Source organism: Spermophilus citellus, assembly GCF_964194105.1.
Source record: "Spermophilus citellus genome assembly, chromosome: 9".
Lineage (NCBI taxonomy): Eukaryota > Metazoa > Chordata > Mammalia > Rodentia > Sciuridae > Spermophilus > Spermophilus citellus.
In genome coordinates, this window is record NC_138191.1 from 79,505,054 (window position 1) to 79,524,858 (window position 19,805).

Sequence of the window (19,805 nt, forward strand, 5' to 3'; positions counted from 1 at the left end):
TTCTTTAAACTTATTACACTTCAAACCTAGATGTTTTTCTCAAGTCTTAAGACAATTCAATTGTTTACTTTCCTATGAATATAGCTTATAGTAATAGCATTGAAGACCCCAAAAGTTTCTAAAAGTGGTCATGGAACAGAAAAGGTATAATAACTTTGTTTATGCTTAGGACCATATCTTAACGCCAAGTTTTATGAAAAGATGAAAGCGTGTTTTACAAAAACCATTTCAGTAGTGAACATTCTTCCAAATTAAAAATTACCAATTCCTGTCAAGGTGCCATCATAAATTTACACAATGAGGTACTTCCTCTTCTAAAAACATATATAAGTATATAAATTTCAGAAAAAAAAGGAAAAAAGGAAAAAGGTTGACAAGTCATAATAGAATTTTAAAATATTCAAAATAAACTTATCAGCAATAAGAATCAGAACTTTCCAAGAAATAAAATGAAATAACATAATAAAGGGCTTGTTTGAAAAAAATAAGGTTTTATAATTTTTACAGTCCAAAACGAAATATTAAGTTTGGTGTTTATTTTTTAATAGATGGTCCTGAGTTCCCTAAAGTCTTTTGGGAAGTGAGGAAAATCTTTTAAAATGATTACTGTTTCTAACTGGACCCATGCAAATATATGATTAAATGTCTTAAAGCCAGACTCATTATTTTATAAGCAAAAAGAATAAAACTTTCAGTGCTTTAGAAATGATTTCTACCCACACCTACTGTAAGATTTCTCTTTCCTGTTTAAGTACTTTAGTGAAATTTTCAGGGTCATTTTATGGGAATGGTTGAAGAGCTTCATAAATGGAGTAGGTATCCCCACTCCCCCTAAACAATGCACAAACACATACTTCTTATTTCTTTGTTTACCCTTAGAGCTGATAGTTATTAGAAAAGATGGTAAATAACTGGAAAGTGAGTGAAATAAATTATGATTATTAAACAGCATGATTCAATTTTGAAATGACTTTGTTTTTCCTCTCCTTTATTCAACAGCCATCTCCAAGAGTGCATACCCTGAAACTGCCACAATATAAAGAATACCAAGACTTAAATGAGTTCTGGCTGGAAACAAGCTCACCATTTACTTTTACTTGAAAACCACAAAATGACAAGTTATTTTAAAAATGAGAACTATCAATTCAATTCTGGCTTAAATGTAATCCTCCTTTAAAACCAAACCATGCATAACTAAAGAATGTATTCTAAAAATACAGAAGACATTGTAATTGTATATTGTAATTGTGGTCTTGAGAAGGTCTCCTACCATACATGAAAAAAAAATCATAGAAACATATTTTTATGTTCTGTCATTAAATTTATTGCATCTGTGCTAATCTGGGCTACTTGATTATACAGAAGAGTAAATGCAGAGAGTGAACTGATGAGGAGAAATGATTTTGTAGCTACAGAATTCAAATTAGTTGTTTTTTTGGACCAAAAATCTGCTTCATTATTTTGTCAACAAGGAGAAGATAGCATATATTTCTAGAAAGTAACCTACACTGGAATGGTTTGTAACTTGGGGTGATCCAGTTATCCATGCCCCCAATCCACAAAACATGTATCAAGTCAGGAGAAATTCCGGTTATCATAACTACTGCCATCTACTGGTATCACTGGCATCTAGTGTAGAGGCAGGGGATGATGTTAAACATTTTCCAGTGCTTGGGGCAATCCCTACAAGTACCTGGCCCAAAATGTCAAAAGAGTCTAGGTTGAGAAATCTCTCAACAAATTTGCCAAGTTTTATACATCTCATACTGATTTGAAAACCATCACCAATGATCAGTTTTAGGTGTCAAGGTGCTCCAGTCTTAAGCCAGTTTAATTCAAATAGAGAATCAATTATAGGCCAATTTATCGAGTTTTATTATTCATATGTCCTGTTTTTAAGTGTACCTTGACTGACTTCCTTTAGAAATTACAAAATGCTCTCATTAGTTCTTTTCATTAGATCTTGGGTCCTATCTTGCCTAAAATTTCTCATGCCTAGACAGTAATAATATGAAATATGAATATGGCTTTACTCATTATCAAGAAAAAATGTGAATTTATATTTTATCTTTTGGTAATAACAATCTCTTTTATACCACTGAATAAAAACAGGCTTATTAACTAACACAGCTTTACAATATTACCCTGCCCAACACTCCTGAATGTTCAAAATACCAGTCAGAGGGCATGGAAGAAAAGAGTGTAAATCAATCTACATAACCGAATAATAAGCTATCACAATCAGTCTCCACCTTTCTCCTTCCAAACTAATTCCATACAGATTATTATATTTCTTCAAATATTAGAAGTTGAAGTTTAAAAACAAAGGAAAGCACCTAATTATAAAAGAAGAATTAAAAGCAATGTCATTTCTAAAAATTCTGACTGAGGATGGATTCCATTACATCCAAGACAATCTTAACTATCTAAAAGATTTTTTTAAACAATCCTATTATCTATTCTTGATACTAGAAGGTTTTCTTTCATTTTGTTGTGGTTATTTGTTTTTGCTTTGGTTTTTCCTCAAAAAGGAGCCAAGACTTCCAGGATTTATGTTTCTGCTTGGAAGAACTCTGGGACCTCAAAAGCAAATACTGGAAACCCTGTAAAATCCTCTCAGATATATACCCTTAGAAAGGTCAAGGGGAAAGAATGTCATAAAAGGCTTTTAAAATCATTTTCCTCTCTAGTCAGAGGACAGCAGAAGTATACAGGGCAAGAGGGGCTGCCCCATCCAACATTCTTGCACTCACTTCAAATAGCACTGACCTACCTGTAAATAATCTCTCCAATGCTCTATGCAACTATAAACTAGGTTTAGTTATTGCTTCTTTGGGTTGTGTTCTGTGAGAATTAAGTGCTTTTTGATCAATGAATAGAAGCTGAGATAGAAACTAGAAATAAGGAAAATAAACTCTTTGCCTTTAAATAGAAGTGGCTCCAGCTTCCGTTTACAAGCTTGAAGGGTTGTTATACATATTAAAACTGCTGCAAAGCTTCATCCATGGTCACAGAAATCCCTCCTCCTTCTTTCCCAGTCCCCCGTTGACACTGAAGATGTCAGATCCCAGGGAAACAACAGTTAGGAAAGGATGCGTTTCATAGCTTGTATTAGAAAAGGCTGGCAACCCCATCTCTGCATAAAATAGCAGTAAAGTGAGTCACAATGCCGGAAGCTGTGCCTTCTGCTTCTCTTTATCCAGATCTAATTCATCTCTAGCGAAAATACTAAATAATATTCCATAGTTTTGCCCATGTATACGACATGTCAATTCTTCTAATCCCTCGTTTGCTCTAGATAATTTTAAGCTTTAACTATCGTGTACCACGCTAGAAGGAAAAAAAAAATTCAGTTAACAAGATGACAGTGTTATCTAGGTATTTGGCATCAATATTAGCAAGAGTCTGTCATTTGACAATTATTTCCCTAGCACACCAGACGGTAAAGAAAATGTTTTCATTCATCCGCAAATGACTAACATTTTATTGACGTTTCAAAATGCGGCTGCATACTATTGCACTTTCAATCTGAGCCGGTTTTAAGAATTAAGCCTGAATACTAATAACATCAGCAACTCCTCCTGCAAACCTCTTGGTTAATTGCTGAGCTTGGAGTGTTAGTTTAGCAGGGAAGTGTTGTTGGTTAGGGGCTCTTAGATATCAGTCAATTTGGGTGGTCACAGGTGATGGGAAGCCTTCCCTTTTCCCACACGTCCTTATGCATGGCGATAAAAATCACTCTGAGTACCACTACTACCAAGCAAAACGACTCCCTGCCTGCCTCATAAAGAGCTCGGGCTGGGGAGGAAGCCGGATGCTGACCCCTGCAGAGATTATTGCTTCGGTGCGCTTTGCCAAAGGATCCTGCTAGCGTTATGAAAAACGAGTTAGGATGTGCAAGGCAGCTATATTGCTTAAGAGGAGAAGGACTGGGGCGAGGCGAAGAATATCTTTTTGAAACACTACTAAAGGCGGAGGGGTGCGGGAGGAAAAGAATTAAGGAGGGGCTAATTTATTTTTAACTACTTGTTTCTCTCCACTTGGGTCCTCTGCTTCCCGAACTCCATACTGAACAAGATTGATCGGCAGAACTGCTATGGACTCCAGCATCAGTTCTTTCATTGATTTGTAAATGGCCCGGAATAGCTAAAGGATCTTGAATCTGAAAATGAGTTAAAGAAGGAAAGAAAAGAAAGCGGGAGGAGTAAGGGTCGGTTCCCCGTCTGGTACTCCATTCTACCCTGGGCCAGGACGGCGGTTTGCAGCAGCCTAGCTAAGCAGCAGAGGGGCTGAGGCTTGAAGAGCGGAGATTGCAGCTCTACGCCCCCTGAGATGAAAGCTTGTTCCAACCCGGTTTTGAGGTTGTTAAAAAAAAAAACTCTGTGACTCGTTAAACCCGATAACTCTGCCCTGCCTGGATTCGGATGAGCTGATCATTCCGTCTGATAGACGCAAACGGGTTAAACTGTTAAACTGCTTCTTACATAACAGGACTGACTGGCTCTACACAATTAAAACACTTGATTGCAGTCTCCTTCCAACACTGCATCCCAGCACAGCCCGCCTTGTCCCTCCCAGCGCGCCTGCGTGCCGCGCGCACACAAGCTCTGCGCTCGCGCCCCGCGCGTACTATTCGCTGTCTCACACACACACACACACACACACACGCGTACACACTTTTGCTCTCTCCCTCTCTCTAACACACACATACACACACACACACACGTGTGTGTGTGTGTGTGTGTGTGTGTGTCAAGACGCCTAGAGAAGGGCCGGCGTCCTCCAATCCATATGGGCTGACCGGACAGACTCGCCAGCTGCTCTACCGCAAGGCCTTGCACCCCTTCGTGTCCCCGAAAAAAAAAAAAAAATCGGCGCCCTGCCACATCGTCCCTTCAAATTCCAGAAAAGGAGTAAAAAGAAAACTAGTTAGCAGCTTCTTAACTGTAGCGCGAGACCACCCAGGCAAGATTAAAAACAAAACGGTAACAAAAACCAACTTACAGTCTTCGGCGTCATGATGGCGCCGACCACAACTTAGAAGACTTAAAACTTACGGTGCCTCAGGAGATAAAACGCACCGAAGAGGGGAAGGAAAGCGCCCCTCAGCTCTCTCCACCCCAGCCCCGGTACACTTTTCTAGCAAAGCATCCCTCTAGCGCTTACGACAGTGAGGGAAACCTTCCGTCTATGTGCATCTCTTTCCTCCTCAGTTTGCACAATTGTGATATACCTCCTCGGAATTTTTTTTTTTTTCGTTTTCTTTCTTTTCTTTTTCTTTTCAATCTTTTTTTTCCCCTTTCATTTCCCCCCCCCCTCCCTGCTCCATCCTCAATCCCCGGGCGGGGTTGCTAAGGAAACGGCCGCTTGGCAACGCGCGCGAGCCCGGGGGCCGGCGGCCGCCGCTGCGCCCCGCGCTGCTTCTGCCTCTGCTGCCGCTGCTACTGCTGCTGCGATTGCAGCCACCGCGGCTCGCCCTGCCGCCGCCGCCGCCGCCGCCGCGCCTCCTCCCTCACTCGCCAGCGCGCTCGCCTCCTCGCTAGATGGTGTGCGAGCCGCCCGAGAATTAGACACACTCCGGACTCGGCCAAAAGCAACCGAGAGGAGGTGTAGTGTGGCGCCAGGGGGTGGGAGGGGAGGGAGGGAGGGAAAGTGAAGAGGAGGAGGAGGAGAGACAGAAAAAAGAAACAACACCCGACAACTAGGAAGAGGGGGGAAAGAAAGAAAGAAAGAAAAGAAACCCACCCACCCACTCAAAAAAAAAAAATCTGTGGCGCGCCGCCTGGTTCCCGGGAAGACTCGCCAGCACCAGGGGGTGGGGGAGTGCGAGCTGAAAGCTGCTGGAGAGTGAGCAGCCCTAGCAGGGATGGACATGATGCTGTTGGTGCAGGGTGCTTGTTGCTCGAACCAGTGGCTGGCGGCGGTGCTCCTCAGCCTGTGCTGCCTGCTACCCTCCTGCCTCCCCGCTGGACAGAGTGTGGACTTCCCCTGGGCGACCGTGGACAACATGATGGTCAGAAAAGGGGACACGGCGGTGCTTAGGTAGGAAGAACGGCTTTCTTTTCGTACTTATCTCAGTCTCTCTTTCTCTTTCCACCTTCTTTACCTTCTTTTAAACTGAACAGTAATACTGGTGGTGCTCACTAATCAAAAGACCACATCTCAAGAAATCCAGGTGCTGATTCTTCCCAGAATCCAAGCCTCTTTTTTTTTTTTTTTTTTTTTTTGCCAGGGCAGGTAGGATGCTAAAGCACTTTGCTGGGAAGCCAAGTAGCCCAGGGTTGAGTGAAGTGTCAGGTTTGGAAGGAGGAGCAGGTGCCACTTTGAAACTCAATTCACAAGGTCTCTGTTTTACTGTCATGGGGTACTCTCGGAGAGTCTGACAAGTTTATCAGGTTTGTTTCTATTTCACTCTAGCCTAAGCGACTTTGTCAAAGTCCTGGCTCTCTGCTCCATTTATTTTTCCCTCTCACTCGGACACTCAGGCTCAATTTTTCTCCCTCTTTAGCTTTCTTTCTTTTTCTTTCTTCCGGTTTCTCCCCTCTCTTTTTTTCCTTCCTCTCTTTTACCATTTTCTCCACCTCCGTCTTACTCTTTGCTCTCGATTGCCTTCTTTCATCCGTTTTCTATTTTCTGTTTCCTCCCCTTTCAATCTCCTCCACTTTTATTTCTTATCCACTTGTTTAACCCTATCCCCTCCTTTCTTCACCCTTCCCTTTCCCTTAATTTTTCATTCTTATTAGTGTCCTCACTCTGTGCCTTGTCTTCCCTCTTTGATTCCCATTTCCCACATCCTTCTCCCCATGCTCTTCCCCACCCTTGTCACACCCACATGCATGTTCCCGCTTTCCCCCTAAGTACCATTTCTCACCCTCATAAATCTTAGTTTTATAAACGCACTCCTTCACATACTCTTTCATATCCTAGCACACATGGGCACTTCTGTACTCTACCGACCCCTCTTACGTTCAGATTCTTGCTGTTTAAAACACATACACTCCTCTCCTCCACACACTGTCACTCATATGTGTGTACACACTATCTCCCCCGACCCCCTCCTGCCTTCTCACCCTCCCCAACCTGCTGCCACCTCTTCTTCCAGCCTTTCTCCCTCCTTCTGGTCTTCAGTTTTACTTCTCCCCCAATCCCTTCTTCTGGTTTCTCTGAGCTTGAATGTTGAAATGGTTTGTCATTAATGAACATCCTAGCCTGGTTTTATCCCTAAGCAACATTGCAGAATGAGCTTCTGGAAACATTTCCTTTCCTGTGAAAATACAAATTTATGATCAGTAGTGCCTGAATCTAAACAAGGCTAAATGCTCTATTCCTTCATTTCCCATTGCCCTCCCTTCTCCCCTGACACCCCCACCTGACATATACCTCAAATCTTCCTGAAAGATATTCTTTCTCTCCACTGGGTGGTAGTTGGCTTATAAGTGTAGGTTACACAAATTCAGGATACATGGCTTGTGAGAAGTGAAAGAAATTGGTATATATTTCTGTTTGAATCATGCAACATATTTTAAATTTAATGATGTGGGTGTGGTATATGCCTTATACATCTTGAAACGTGAGTCCCAATTTGCAGACTGCTATTATAATTTCTAATATACACTAATTTATGCTTTAACAATATGTTATCTTTGTTATGAATACTGTTGTATATACAAAAGTAACAAGTTTTCAAATTACACATAGTAAAATAACTTCATTGTTGGTCATAACATTGTCACATAGAGAATATAATTTAAACACATAATTACTTTTTATATTGTTTCTTTTAGAAGTTTGAATAACAGTGATAAAGACAAAATACTACCTTCAGGGGCTGAAAACACATATCATGGGAGCTGCAATATGTATGTCTGTAGTGTCATATTGCTTATGTGTGGAAAGCAGTACCATTTTCAACCTAAGGGATTTGGTAGATGGCTTATCTTTTCACCATTTTACTTGGCATTTTTTTTTCCTAATGAATAATCCATCAGATACTATGGTTAATTACAATAGCTGGAGCCACATTCTGTTTCCAGGAGAACTCATTGCTTCCAACAGTGAAGCTTTCCTGACATGTGGGGACCATATCTTTCCAATGTTGTTGGTTTGGTGCAGTCCTTGTTTACTTTCTGAGCAGTGTACCTCATCCATTTATATGCTCTATCCTGAGTTTTGTAATATCTTTAGGAAAATTTTGACTTTTAAAATTTCTTAAAGCAAATAGAATCTCTGTCTCTTCTCAATGATGTTTTGAACCAATTATATTTTACTTTTTTGATGAACAATCATTTTTTGTAATATGAAACAGAAATCTTATCTGCATTACCTTTTACTCAAAGCAATTTGTTCATATTAATTTATCTAGGATGTATCCAATTGTTCAATTTTTTACATTGCCCAAATAATTAAACCTATTTATTTACAACAAATTTTATCTCTATTAAAACAACTTTAAGTAATATCAGATATTTTTCTTGACTTCTGCATTTGGTATTGTCTTTGTTCAAGACCAAAACATGTATGGCCTAAGGACTCATATAGTGTGGGCAACTTAGGTGCCATATTTTTCATCAGGAATAAACTTACAGAGTTATATTCTGGTTTTTTTTTTTTTTTTTACTGGTATGCTCAGCATCATATTTGGCATTAACCTGTAACTCATTAGAAAGCAAACCAAAAATCTACCCTCCAAATATACACCCCCTTCCCATCAAACTAGATGAATCCATTGTTAAGAGAATATTTAACTGAATTACAAGATGTTATTTATCAAGGTTTACGCAATATATTGTTTTTATTGTAGCATGTTCCCCAAAGTGTCTAATAAAAAACAAATGGTGGCATAACAGTTATCAAATAACTTTAAGTGGTAAAGGCCTTAAAGTGCAAGCCTGCCAGTCAGTGACTCTGTTGCTTGTGGTTACATTAATGAAACAGAAGTTTAAAGGTCAAATGATACATTTTCATCTTCTAAGTGCCAGAATGTCTGTTTTTAAGAAGAGAATCACGAAAAACAAAACTTTCCTTAAGTGGAGCTACAACTCAAAGGAAATTCATTCTGTGATCTACTAACTTTATCATGCAAATAATATAATCTGTTAAATTTGAATAGAGAATTTATAGTGAAATTACATTTAAAAATTTCAACATCTTTATTATTTTAACTTTGTCCTTTAAGGTTAGTCAATAATATTTTTCATTGCTAAATCTCTGAAGAATTCTCTTGAACTATTTGGACCTTCTTGATAAAATATTTCATGGTGAATATACTCAATATAATAATATATACTTTCCTTGCCTAAACTTTGGATTTAAGCAAATTCATGAGCGTCTAAAGGACATTAATTTTATATAAACAGAGCATTTCCATTAACTAATTAAATATTGACTTTGATCACTACATCATGTAATAATGTAGTATTTTATTTATAACAAAACTTGTTAAGCTTTGTGTGGACACATCAACTTTTTTATAGTTTTCATGTTGCATTTATACTGCATAGAAGATATGAGTTACTTTGTCAGTGGATGACAGCAGAGAACAGAAGATGGTAGAACCACATTGGTTCTATTGTAGGAACCAGAGTGTGTAGAAGTGAGGAGTGGGACAAACATTACTTTGGAAAAGTATGTAAATTTTAGATGACTTTTTTGTTACATAGAATGTTGACATTACTGTACTGTCAATCAGTTGCTTTATTCTTACCCTGTTAACATATACTGTTGTATAAACAAGTTGAAAATGGTTAACATTCTTTGGAAACAACACTGTGAACATCCTCATTTATATCCTCCTTGTGCCTGCAGATTTTTTAATTACATGTCATTTTTAAGCTAAATTTTTCAATCTGTTTCTCATTCAAACCCTTCTGTATGAATTTTGTGCATTTTTAGCCATCTTCCTGATAGGAATTCAAAATATCCTATTATCTGCTTGTCATGCTTTAATCAAAGGAAGGAAGAGAGATTCTTTACTTAAATGTGATATCTTCTTTTACTTTAGCAAAACTGAACACAACTCTGTCATTTTAATGCACTGAATTTGAATGGAAATTGTATGATATCCTACTATGATATTGTAATAAGCGGAAGCTTTTTGCTTACCGCCTAGAACACAGTTCTAGGAAACATTTTCATTGGAACATACAAAACTTTTTCAAGTATATTTCTAAATGGATATGACAATTATTTATTATTTCTCAGCATGTTTGTCCAATACATTTTGCCTTTTGACTAAACTGTATTAATTAGTATTGGTTTGAATGCATACTATTGGCTATAGTAACTTAAATGATTTATGTATAAAAATGCAGAATTACTTATTGCAGTAAAAATGCATTATGCTGTACTTAGGGAATATCATTAGAAAGTATTTCATTGTTGAGTTGTTCCTACAGGTGGATACTTTGCATATTCCAAGTAAACTTCTTAATGTGGCATAGTGGTTTTTCAGAACTATTCTGTAGTATGATGTATTGCCAAGTATATTATATACAGCCTTTATTAATTAAGTAACAACATAATATTTTTAACCTTTCTAGATAAATGTATATTTGCCATTGGAGATTTAGACCCTTTTAAATTTATTTATTCATTTTTGATACCAGAGATTGAGCCCAAGGGTGCTTAACAACTAAGCCATATCCTCAGCCCTCTTTTATTTTTTATTTAGCGACAGGGTTCACTAAGTTGCTTAGGACCTCACTAAGTTGGTGAGGCTGGCTTTGAACTTATGGTCTTCCTGCCTCAGCCTCCCAAGCCTCTGGGATTACAGACATGCATTATGCACATAGTTCAATTTTTTTTCTTAATTCACAATCATTGAAAAGTTCATTTTGTTGTATAAATCTTTGCACCAAAACATGTTAATATACTACTTATTTTGAATAGATTGGTTTTGTAATTGAACTGCTTCATGAAATAAGTTAATTCTGTAACACTTGACTTCTAAAGAATTTAAGAAATTGGTCATATCATGGTATGTGTCAGCCAGTTGTGGGCCTGTTGTACTGGTGAATCCTTTATCATTCGGCTCTTCTAAGTGTCTGGGAATAGGAGATGGAGCTAGCACCCCAGGTTTCCATGTCAGCTGTTTTCTGACTGTGACTGGCTAATGGAAAGTATTTTGGGAAGGAGGGAGAGCATTACAAAGTAAAAATCTAGGGTATTTCCCCTCTCCTGTCTTTCATTGTTTTTAGGCAGTGTCCAGGACCATATCCAGCTTGCACTAGAAGCCTTTTGTGCTAGCTTCCAACTGATAGCTAGCTCTTGGACTTGTGTTTACTGCCTTATCCTTTTATTCCTTCAACTTAGGAGTACTTGTGGCTTCCTGCTGTTACTACACACTGTGTTATCTCACCAATCTGTTTGGTCCTCAAAAATTCTATCCCCTTTGTAATAAATTCCCTGTATTAAATTGCCTTTGTTTTAAATATACTGAATGGTTTAAATGTTTCTTGCAGAGCAATGATTGATACATAGTGAAAAAATAATAGTTTCAGTGATTTTAATTATGTTTGATTGAATGACTACTTCCCCCTGGTACTACAAATGTTGCTTGCTGGGGATGGATGTAATACTTATTTAAGAAGAGATGCATAGAAGTTGAACAATAACATCAGGGTTTTTTACAAAGAAGAAAGATGGATACATTGTGGGTTTTTTTCCCCATACCCAGATTATGGTGAGAATAATAAGCCAAATATATAAATATTTAACATAAAATTGAGCAAATTCAGTAGAAAAAGATAATTTTTTGGATGGAAAATTAAGTTAGTGAATCTATATTGATAAAATTTAATAGGACTCTATTATTGCTTTTTACAAAATCAAAAAGATAACTAGGACTACGCCCTGCTTGTGGATATGAGATCAGAATGCTAAGACAATTCCTGTAGTATTGCCATGAGGATCAAAAGGAATTCAAAGTTTTTCTTTTATTTAGCTTAATACCTGAGAAGCTAATCAAAGTTTCTTGTTTCTTATAAGGTATATGATCTTAGCAATGCTCTTGATTCAATTATTTGACTGTTGTAGGATCTAGTCTCTCAAACTATAGAATTCTCTAGTTAGAAATAAGATCTATCTTTTATTATATCTTCCTTCAGAATGACAGAAATTAAGACATTGTAGACATTGCATGATATGACTAACATGACGAGCTATGAGAAGTTTCAAAAGTGATTATTGTTGCAGGAATTACTTAAGAGTGTTTTTTAAATTCTCCCCCTTAATGAAGGACTAGAGGGTGTAGTTACCAGTGACCTTCCATCCACTTCTGTAGAACACTTTCTGAAAGACAACTGTTTTTCCGAGTTGCTGTCTGGTTTCAATATAAGCAATTACAATCAAATCCTACTTTTGGTACATTTCTCCATAATTTTTTAGGAAATGTTAATTTAAAATCATCATTGATTAAATGACTTTCAGAGATACTTTAGAAAAGATTTCTGAATTAGGAGGAAAATTAAATTCTTGATGTCTGCCCTTCCATCTCTCAAAGCTTTGGTGATCCATTAAAGTTCATCATTGACATTTTTCCTTTGGTATATATACTTAGATATATAGAAATTAAAAATTATTGCTCTTTTTTTTTCCTACAAGCATCATCTTACCTATCCATATAGACATCATCTTACATGTCCATGTAGACATCATCAAAAATGTTTCAAATTAATTAGTGAAAACAAGGCCTTTCTATACTACCACACAGTAAGAATTAGGAATTTTCAGCATAGGCATAATAATTATCAAATTATAGTTCCATACTATAGTTATTTCGTGATGAAAAGTGCTATAATTAATAAGATTCTGAAGAAATTAGTAGCTTGGGATGTTTTGCTAAAATATACTTCTTTTCCTTTGCTATATTTTGATTAGAAAAAATATTTACATTTTTAAGTATCATGACTCTTTTGTATCTAGGGCCTTAGCATAATATCTTGAACACAGGAAGACAATGCCTACTATTTTTTTTTTAATTAGAGAATCAATGGAAGTATAAGGAGAGGAATAAAACAATTTGTTCCTTGTTGTTTCACATTTTAATAATTATAATACCATTAATACTTAATTGGAGCTTCATGTTTATAGAGAAATTTTTAAATTAAATCTGTATACCAAAAGTCTCTTGAGTAATTCCTGCAAAAGTCTTAGAAGATCAAGACATAGACATTAAAAACATACAGTGCCTTTAGATTGCAAGAAACAGTATGTTAGAGGGTCCTGAAGAAAATATGCTGAATATCAACAGTATTTGAAAAATAAAATGTACTAGAATGTAAAATAAAAACCATTGCATATAATAAAGAAAAATATTGTTTGATTAACCTTTTACTTTGTTTGTATTTATGTGTGCCTGCATGTATGTACTGCTAAGACTTGAGATGTTTCTTAAAGGGACTTCAACAGAACTTTAAAACATAGTGGTCCAGTTGCAGATTTTGAGATGTTGATATAATTTCAAAATCCAAGATTTTAAATTATATAGGAGGGCTTTTGCTCTTTGCAATTATAATCATCAGGTAATAGGAACAGTTCAAAATAGTGAAATGTCTGTTGTGACCTCCTAATAATTTCTGTGTTTCTACCTCAATGCATGAAACCTCCTCTTCCTTTCTCTTAAAGCTTCAATTAAAACGAAACCAGTGAAGATAATGAAGGTAGAAAGAATTGGCTGTTGCTACAGATGAATAACTCTGAATTATGAAAAATAGCTACACACCCAAACCAGAGCAGAATTTTGTGTTATTCCAACCTCAGCCATTCTCCAGAGATTGGCTAACAGTACTTTATAAACCACAGGGTATTGATACTAGCTTAAAGAATTTTAATGTGGCCATGAGGTTTTGATTTATAATGTTGAGGAGGTTATCTATTAGCATAGTGGTTTCTGAGCCATATCAAATTCTGAATCCTGACAGAGGACCTTTGATGCTCTTAAGCATCTAGCTGGCATGGAAACTGGTCACTTAATCACATTCTCTAAGAAAAGTGGGATAGAGGAAAGAGGAATTTGGCAATGTTGCCCACATTAAGTATTTGTCTTCTGACTAGAAGCCAATATATTATAGTTTCCAAATAGCTCGTAATTTGCTCGATGTATGGAAGATGTGTACAACCATTTTTAGTTCAGAGCTAAACTGTTCTTTACTGAAGTTCACAAAGTCATTTGGACATAGGTCCAGTGCCTATGCTCATGCTGCATTATTGGATTTTTGTTCTGTTTTGTATTGTTTCTTTCTTTTGTTTTTTTTTTTTTTGGAGTTTTTTTAAAGCTGAACCTACTCCCATAAAACTTTTAATGATTCTGGATTACTTAAAGGGTCACGGAAAATGTATGTTCTCTTGTCTTCAGAAAACCCTTTCCCCTCATGCAACTTAATTAAATTTATGTATAATAAATGGATTTAAGAGATACAGTAAATGTAAAAGCTATAATAAGGCATTGTATATTCACTCCAATAATATCACATCCTATGGTATAGGGATATTAAAAGAATAAATCAAAGGAATCATAAAGTTTTCCTAATCTTCTAGACAGAATATTTCTTCCAGGAGAACATATTTAGATATATTTGATTCACACGTAACCTTTTTTTAAAATTAATATCTTGGGTAATTGATCAGTTGAATAGAAAATGACAATTCTGCTGCTTCCCATAGTGTTTGGCCCATTATGACTACTGAAACTCAGAATGCAGAACGAAGAAATGGAAGAAGAGAGGGAGAAAAAGACCAGAGGAAGTGTTATACTGTTTGAGTGACTTATAATAAAAATATTTAAAAGTTTAAAGATTAGGAATAGCATAGAATTAAGCCCATAAATTGTCCTATATGCAAGTATAATAAGAGAACATTCGTTTGTTTAATATAATTAATTAAATAATGGACATTATCCTAAGCCTGTGTCCTTCCTATGATGAAATGAGGTGCACTGTATAAATTTTAACTCTGAAATTGTGTCTTTCACTCAGGGATATATCTTCATTTCAATTTAGCGATTCATTTATGATAATTTTATATATTGGCCTGCATTGAGGTCAGGCGATATGTTTTGCAATATGTTCATAAAAGGAAATTTTATATAAATCTTCAAATAATGGGATGCTTCTTTATCATTGATCAATATTTTTTGCTCATGCATGACTAATATGAGATAATAGATATAAAGAGTTAAGAGATATGAAGATTTGCTTTTTCTTATGCACAGTTTTTCACTTGTTATTGCTTAGTTTTACTGAAATTGGTCATCCTTTGAGGTATCCAGAATAGCAGGGACCCGATTTTTGCACACCTGCTTTTTTATTTAACTGGATTTCTAACCTTGAACAAATGCCTTACCTCAGTAGAACTATGAGCATTATATGAAATATTGCCTATGAAAGACTATCAGTATATAATGCATAGTAAATACTAAATTTATATCAGCCAATAATTTTGGGCTGCTTCTCTTCTAATCTCAATCTGAAGTTTATTGATACATCTTACCTACTAATGTGAGTATATTTTGGTCCCATTTAACTCACTGTACCAATTATTTGTGGCCCTCTGTAAAACATTCACCAAATATATATTTTACATTTTAAAGATTATATTTGATACATATACTTGCTTTTGTTGTTTTTAGCCCAATAAAAATGATATGACTCAAAATAGAATTACACCTATGAAATGTTAGCTATTAGAGTGCAGAACCAAGGCATGAAAATGCAATGGAACCATAAACTTTATGCTCAGCAGACTGATGGTGATTTGATTTCTTGCCAGTATTAAGAGAGGACAGTAACTTGGTGGTCACATGAAATGTAAAAGGCATAAAGGAGAAACAAAAAGACTCAGAAAAGAACAAATAAGAGATTAGAAAGTAGGATGCAATTCAGTGAAGGAGTCAGAGGGTAAAGATTAACATTTGTGGAAGTTTCAAAGAAGATTTGATAACTGGTGATAACATTGGAAGAGTAGATAAGAAAATTAGAAATTTAAAAAAATAGCTAACTCTGGACTCTGTGTAGGGTAGCAAATAATTATCCTGGATTAGGAACATCCTATGATTCCTTAGATCATCTGTAGGTTAAACTGAAAGTAGTACATATCAGAGGGAGGATTTACAGGCAAGATCTTTCTTTCTTGCCATTTTAGCCAAAACAATATGCTGAGTACAAGCTCAGAAATTATGTATGAATGCTTGCTCTAATTCTGCATATTTTAAAAATGCATAGCAGAATGTTTTATATACATAATGGTGGAGGCATCAACATCTTGACTTAGATCCATCTGGTACTCTTTGAATATCTATATGACACAATTTTGCAATAGTATGTTATGAAGTATTGATTTCCAAGTTTTATAACCACTTAGGCTTGTAAAGGTGATATAACCTGCTCCAGGTAGAATAGGAAATGACTATATCAGAATTCCAATCAGAATTCCAATCCAGGTCTTCCTATACCAAGTTCAGTGCCTTATCCATTATCTTTTACTTTTCTTAAGAAAAATTGGCATAATTGATAAATTTGTTATTTAGTTATTAAACATTTATTGAACACTAACTTCACTTTAGCTACTTTTGTGTCTACAGTGATAAAAATCAAGAATATATGTTATATATTGATGAAAAATATGAAATTGATCTAAATGAGACTAAGTAGTTTACACAATGCATTAGATGGTCATCAGCATATACTAGGTAGGAAAGAGTGAATTCTTAAAACTATGTATTTCCCCAATGAAAAACCTCTCATCCAAAAAAAAAAAATCATCTCTAATGATTACAAGCTACTGATAACACAGAGAAAAAAAACAGCTAGTGAACATAATATATAGTTAGTATTATATATTCGCTACTTCAACATTTCCTTGCAACAACATCTAATTTTTATACTCTAACTGTGGAGGAAAAATCATAGAAGTACCTTTCTGAACTTAATTAGGGGAGTAAATGCATGCCAGGACTTGGTCCTTGGCCTGTGTGTCTCCAAAGCCTATGTTCATTTTTAAAAGTGACTACCTTTTTTGATCTTTTGTATATTGTAATCCTTAACAGAAGGGACAAGCATTGGTTGCTCACTATAGTATTCCAAATCCCCAGTTTAATCATTTGAATGTTAATTCTGATATAACTCTGAACAGTTGAACCACCTTGATTTACTCCTTTGAAGAGGCCTAGGCAGCCGAGAGTGTCGAGTACCATTATTTCCCATAATAGACAGAAAGATCAAAAAATGCAGGAACCTATGAAAGATGCTTTTACTCCTGTTTCATTAAGCCTGTCAGTCTTTTTTAATTGCTAGAAATGAATAAAATCAAGCATATTAGGCATGTTGTCTTTTTCTGCTAGTTGGTAGGAGTGTATATAGTTTATAATTAGGCAACTATATGGTCTAATTAGAATATATATGAATGTATGTATATATATACACATGCACGTATATATACGAGTTGAGTAAAAACTTGTTTCCATCTGATAGTATGTAATTTATTAATATTTTTATTTTATTCTTATATATTCACCTGCTCCAGACTTTGCATGCATACCAAAGAAAAATGTAAATTTCATGATGGTGATTTGCTTTAGGTATCCAAAGTGCTCCCCAATAAATGTATAGTTTTTGTTTCATATCATCCTAGAACATTTTTAACCTTTCTAGGCTAATTCTAGCTCTGTCTTTGAATTCCTATAGCCATCATTTTTTTTTGCTATGAATTTTACAGTCTATTGTTATTTGACTTCAAAATAATATAACAAACATGATTTTAATTGATGTATATTATTGCAAACCTTTAATTCAACCTTGTATATCACAATTTCTTTAGAAAATTTTTATTAAATTTAGGATCCTTAAACTAATTTTGTTCATTTTTTTTGAAAAGTTATTTTTCCAATTGATGTGATAGTTTTTGCATAGAAAACATGGTCTTTCAGATTTGAACTCATTTTAGCATATATATTTATGGAGTCCCTGTAATACAAAGTTAAAGGAATCATTATAGGTCATTTTATACTAGGTACAATCTGTTTTCTCCCTAATAACTTCTCAGGTTTACCTATTTTTAAAGGAACTTTTGATACTGTAAAGAATAGAGGTCATTTAAACATGCAATGACCATCCCTTCATATTGTTTTTAATTTGAGGGTTTGTTTTGATAATTATCTGAAATGCTTTGTCTTCATACAATCCTCTCATTAAAATATTTATGCATAGATTTTCCTTCACCTTTATTGTCAATTTTGATATATTCTGAAGGTCCATAATGAGTTTTCTTTCATACAATTTCTTCTAATTGACACCTTGTTGCCATTGTAATTTGTTTCTTCTAAAATACTACACTTTTCTCAATGTACTTGCTTTATATTTTTTCTTGCTTGGAGTGATAATATTCAAAGGAAGACTTCATAATTACCACATGATGCTCTATTCGACTGACAAAGCAAACAGTATTTGTAATTCTTCTGTAAATTGAAATAGCGCTTCATTGAAATAGCGCTTCTGTGTTTTCGTCCCTTCATTTTCTCAGCTATTTCAATCTTTCTGCTCACAATGGAATGGATGACACTTCTTCCAAATGTGTAAATTGATGAATTTAATTTCTGACTTATCCTGGGACATTTAAAAAATTCTCCTCACGTTTGACACAAATAATCAGTTGATTTCTGCCAGATAATATCTTCACTTTTCTGTGTCATCTAGCTTTAGAAGTAAACAATCTGAATAATATTTGTATGGGGAAATCATGAAAATGTAAATTTTTGTTACTATTCTGAGGCAGCAGGATCATGAGTTTGAAGCCAGCCTCAACAAGTTATTGAGACCCTAAGCAACTCAGTGAGACCCTGTCTCTAAATAAAATAGAAAAAAAGGACTGGGGATGTGGCTCCTGAGTTCAATCCTCAGTACAAAAAAAAAAAAAAAAAAAAAAAAAAGTAATGGTAGCTGAAAATAATACTTTTTTTGCATTTGATTAAATAAAATTACTTTAATCCTGGTGTGCGTATTGTAATATTTTTTCCCATATATATTATAAAATAGGCTGTCACACATGGGAAGAAGAATTAAGTTTCTATTTGAAAGTGACAATCAAATAAGTTTCAGAATTAGAAAGTTCTGTTGATTATTATGTCTTAACATTGATGATAATTTCTATAGTCCAAGAAAATTTATTTAAAATTATAAAATTATAAAGACAGCTCATTAGAGGTTGTCCAAATATTTTGTAAGTTTCTAAGGTATATTTGATACTACATGTTTTAGTTTGAAGAGATAGAGTTCTTAGTTTGGTTTTAAAGAGAAGACATTTTGATTTCTAAGGTCTTCAGTATATATTAGTAGTAAGTGGAAAATTTAATAGATAGTTTATTGAATGATTATATCATGTATCCTTGAAAGCTTGAACTACACTTAACCACTGACTCATTATTCCATAATAAATTGTCATATACTCTAGGATCAAATTAATTCTTAGTTGTTCAACGAAATTGTGCATTTGCATTTCAAGTATTTTCCTTAGAGAAAAATGCAAAGAGGAAGTTTGATGTATTTTAAGATTAAATGGAAATACCGAAACTGATTGACTTTTAGTACCATAAAACTAATTAAGATTAAAGGATAACAAAACTATCTTCTTAATGAAAGAGTCGATTTATTATCTACTTTAAATGATTTTCATTTGGCATCAGCAACTAGGTTGATGGTCAAACAGGCAAACAGCTATCATCAGTCATGCATAATTAGAACATAAAAGATTGTCTGAGTGTGCAGAGTAAGTATAACTTAGGAAAAAATTGACATAAAAAGTGTAAACAAATTGGT

General features: G+C 35.1%; 1 protein-coding gene across 1 annotated transcript in view; it reads left to right on the plus strand.

The window, feature by feature from the left end:
* The first annotated feature begins 5,774 nt into the window (after positions 1 to 5,774).
* The window catches only part of NEGR1 (neuronal growth regulator 1), an 805,991-nt gene continuing 791,960 nt past the window's right edge, over positions 5,775 to 19,805 (plus strand). Inside the window, exon 1 of the mRNA XM_081305503.1 lies at positions 5,775 to 6,042. Coding sequence (XP_081161629.1) covers positions 5,867 to 6,042 — 176 coding nt within the window. The 5' untranslated portion in view covers positions 5,775 to 5,866. The remainder of the gene's footprint in view (positions 6,043 to 19,805) is intronic.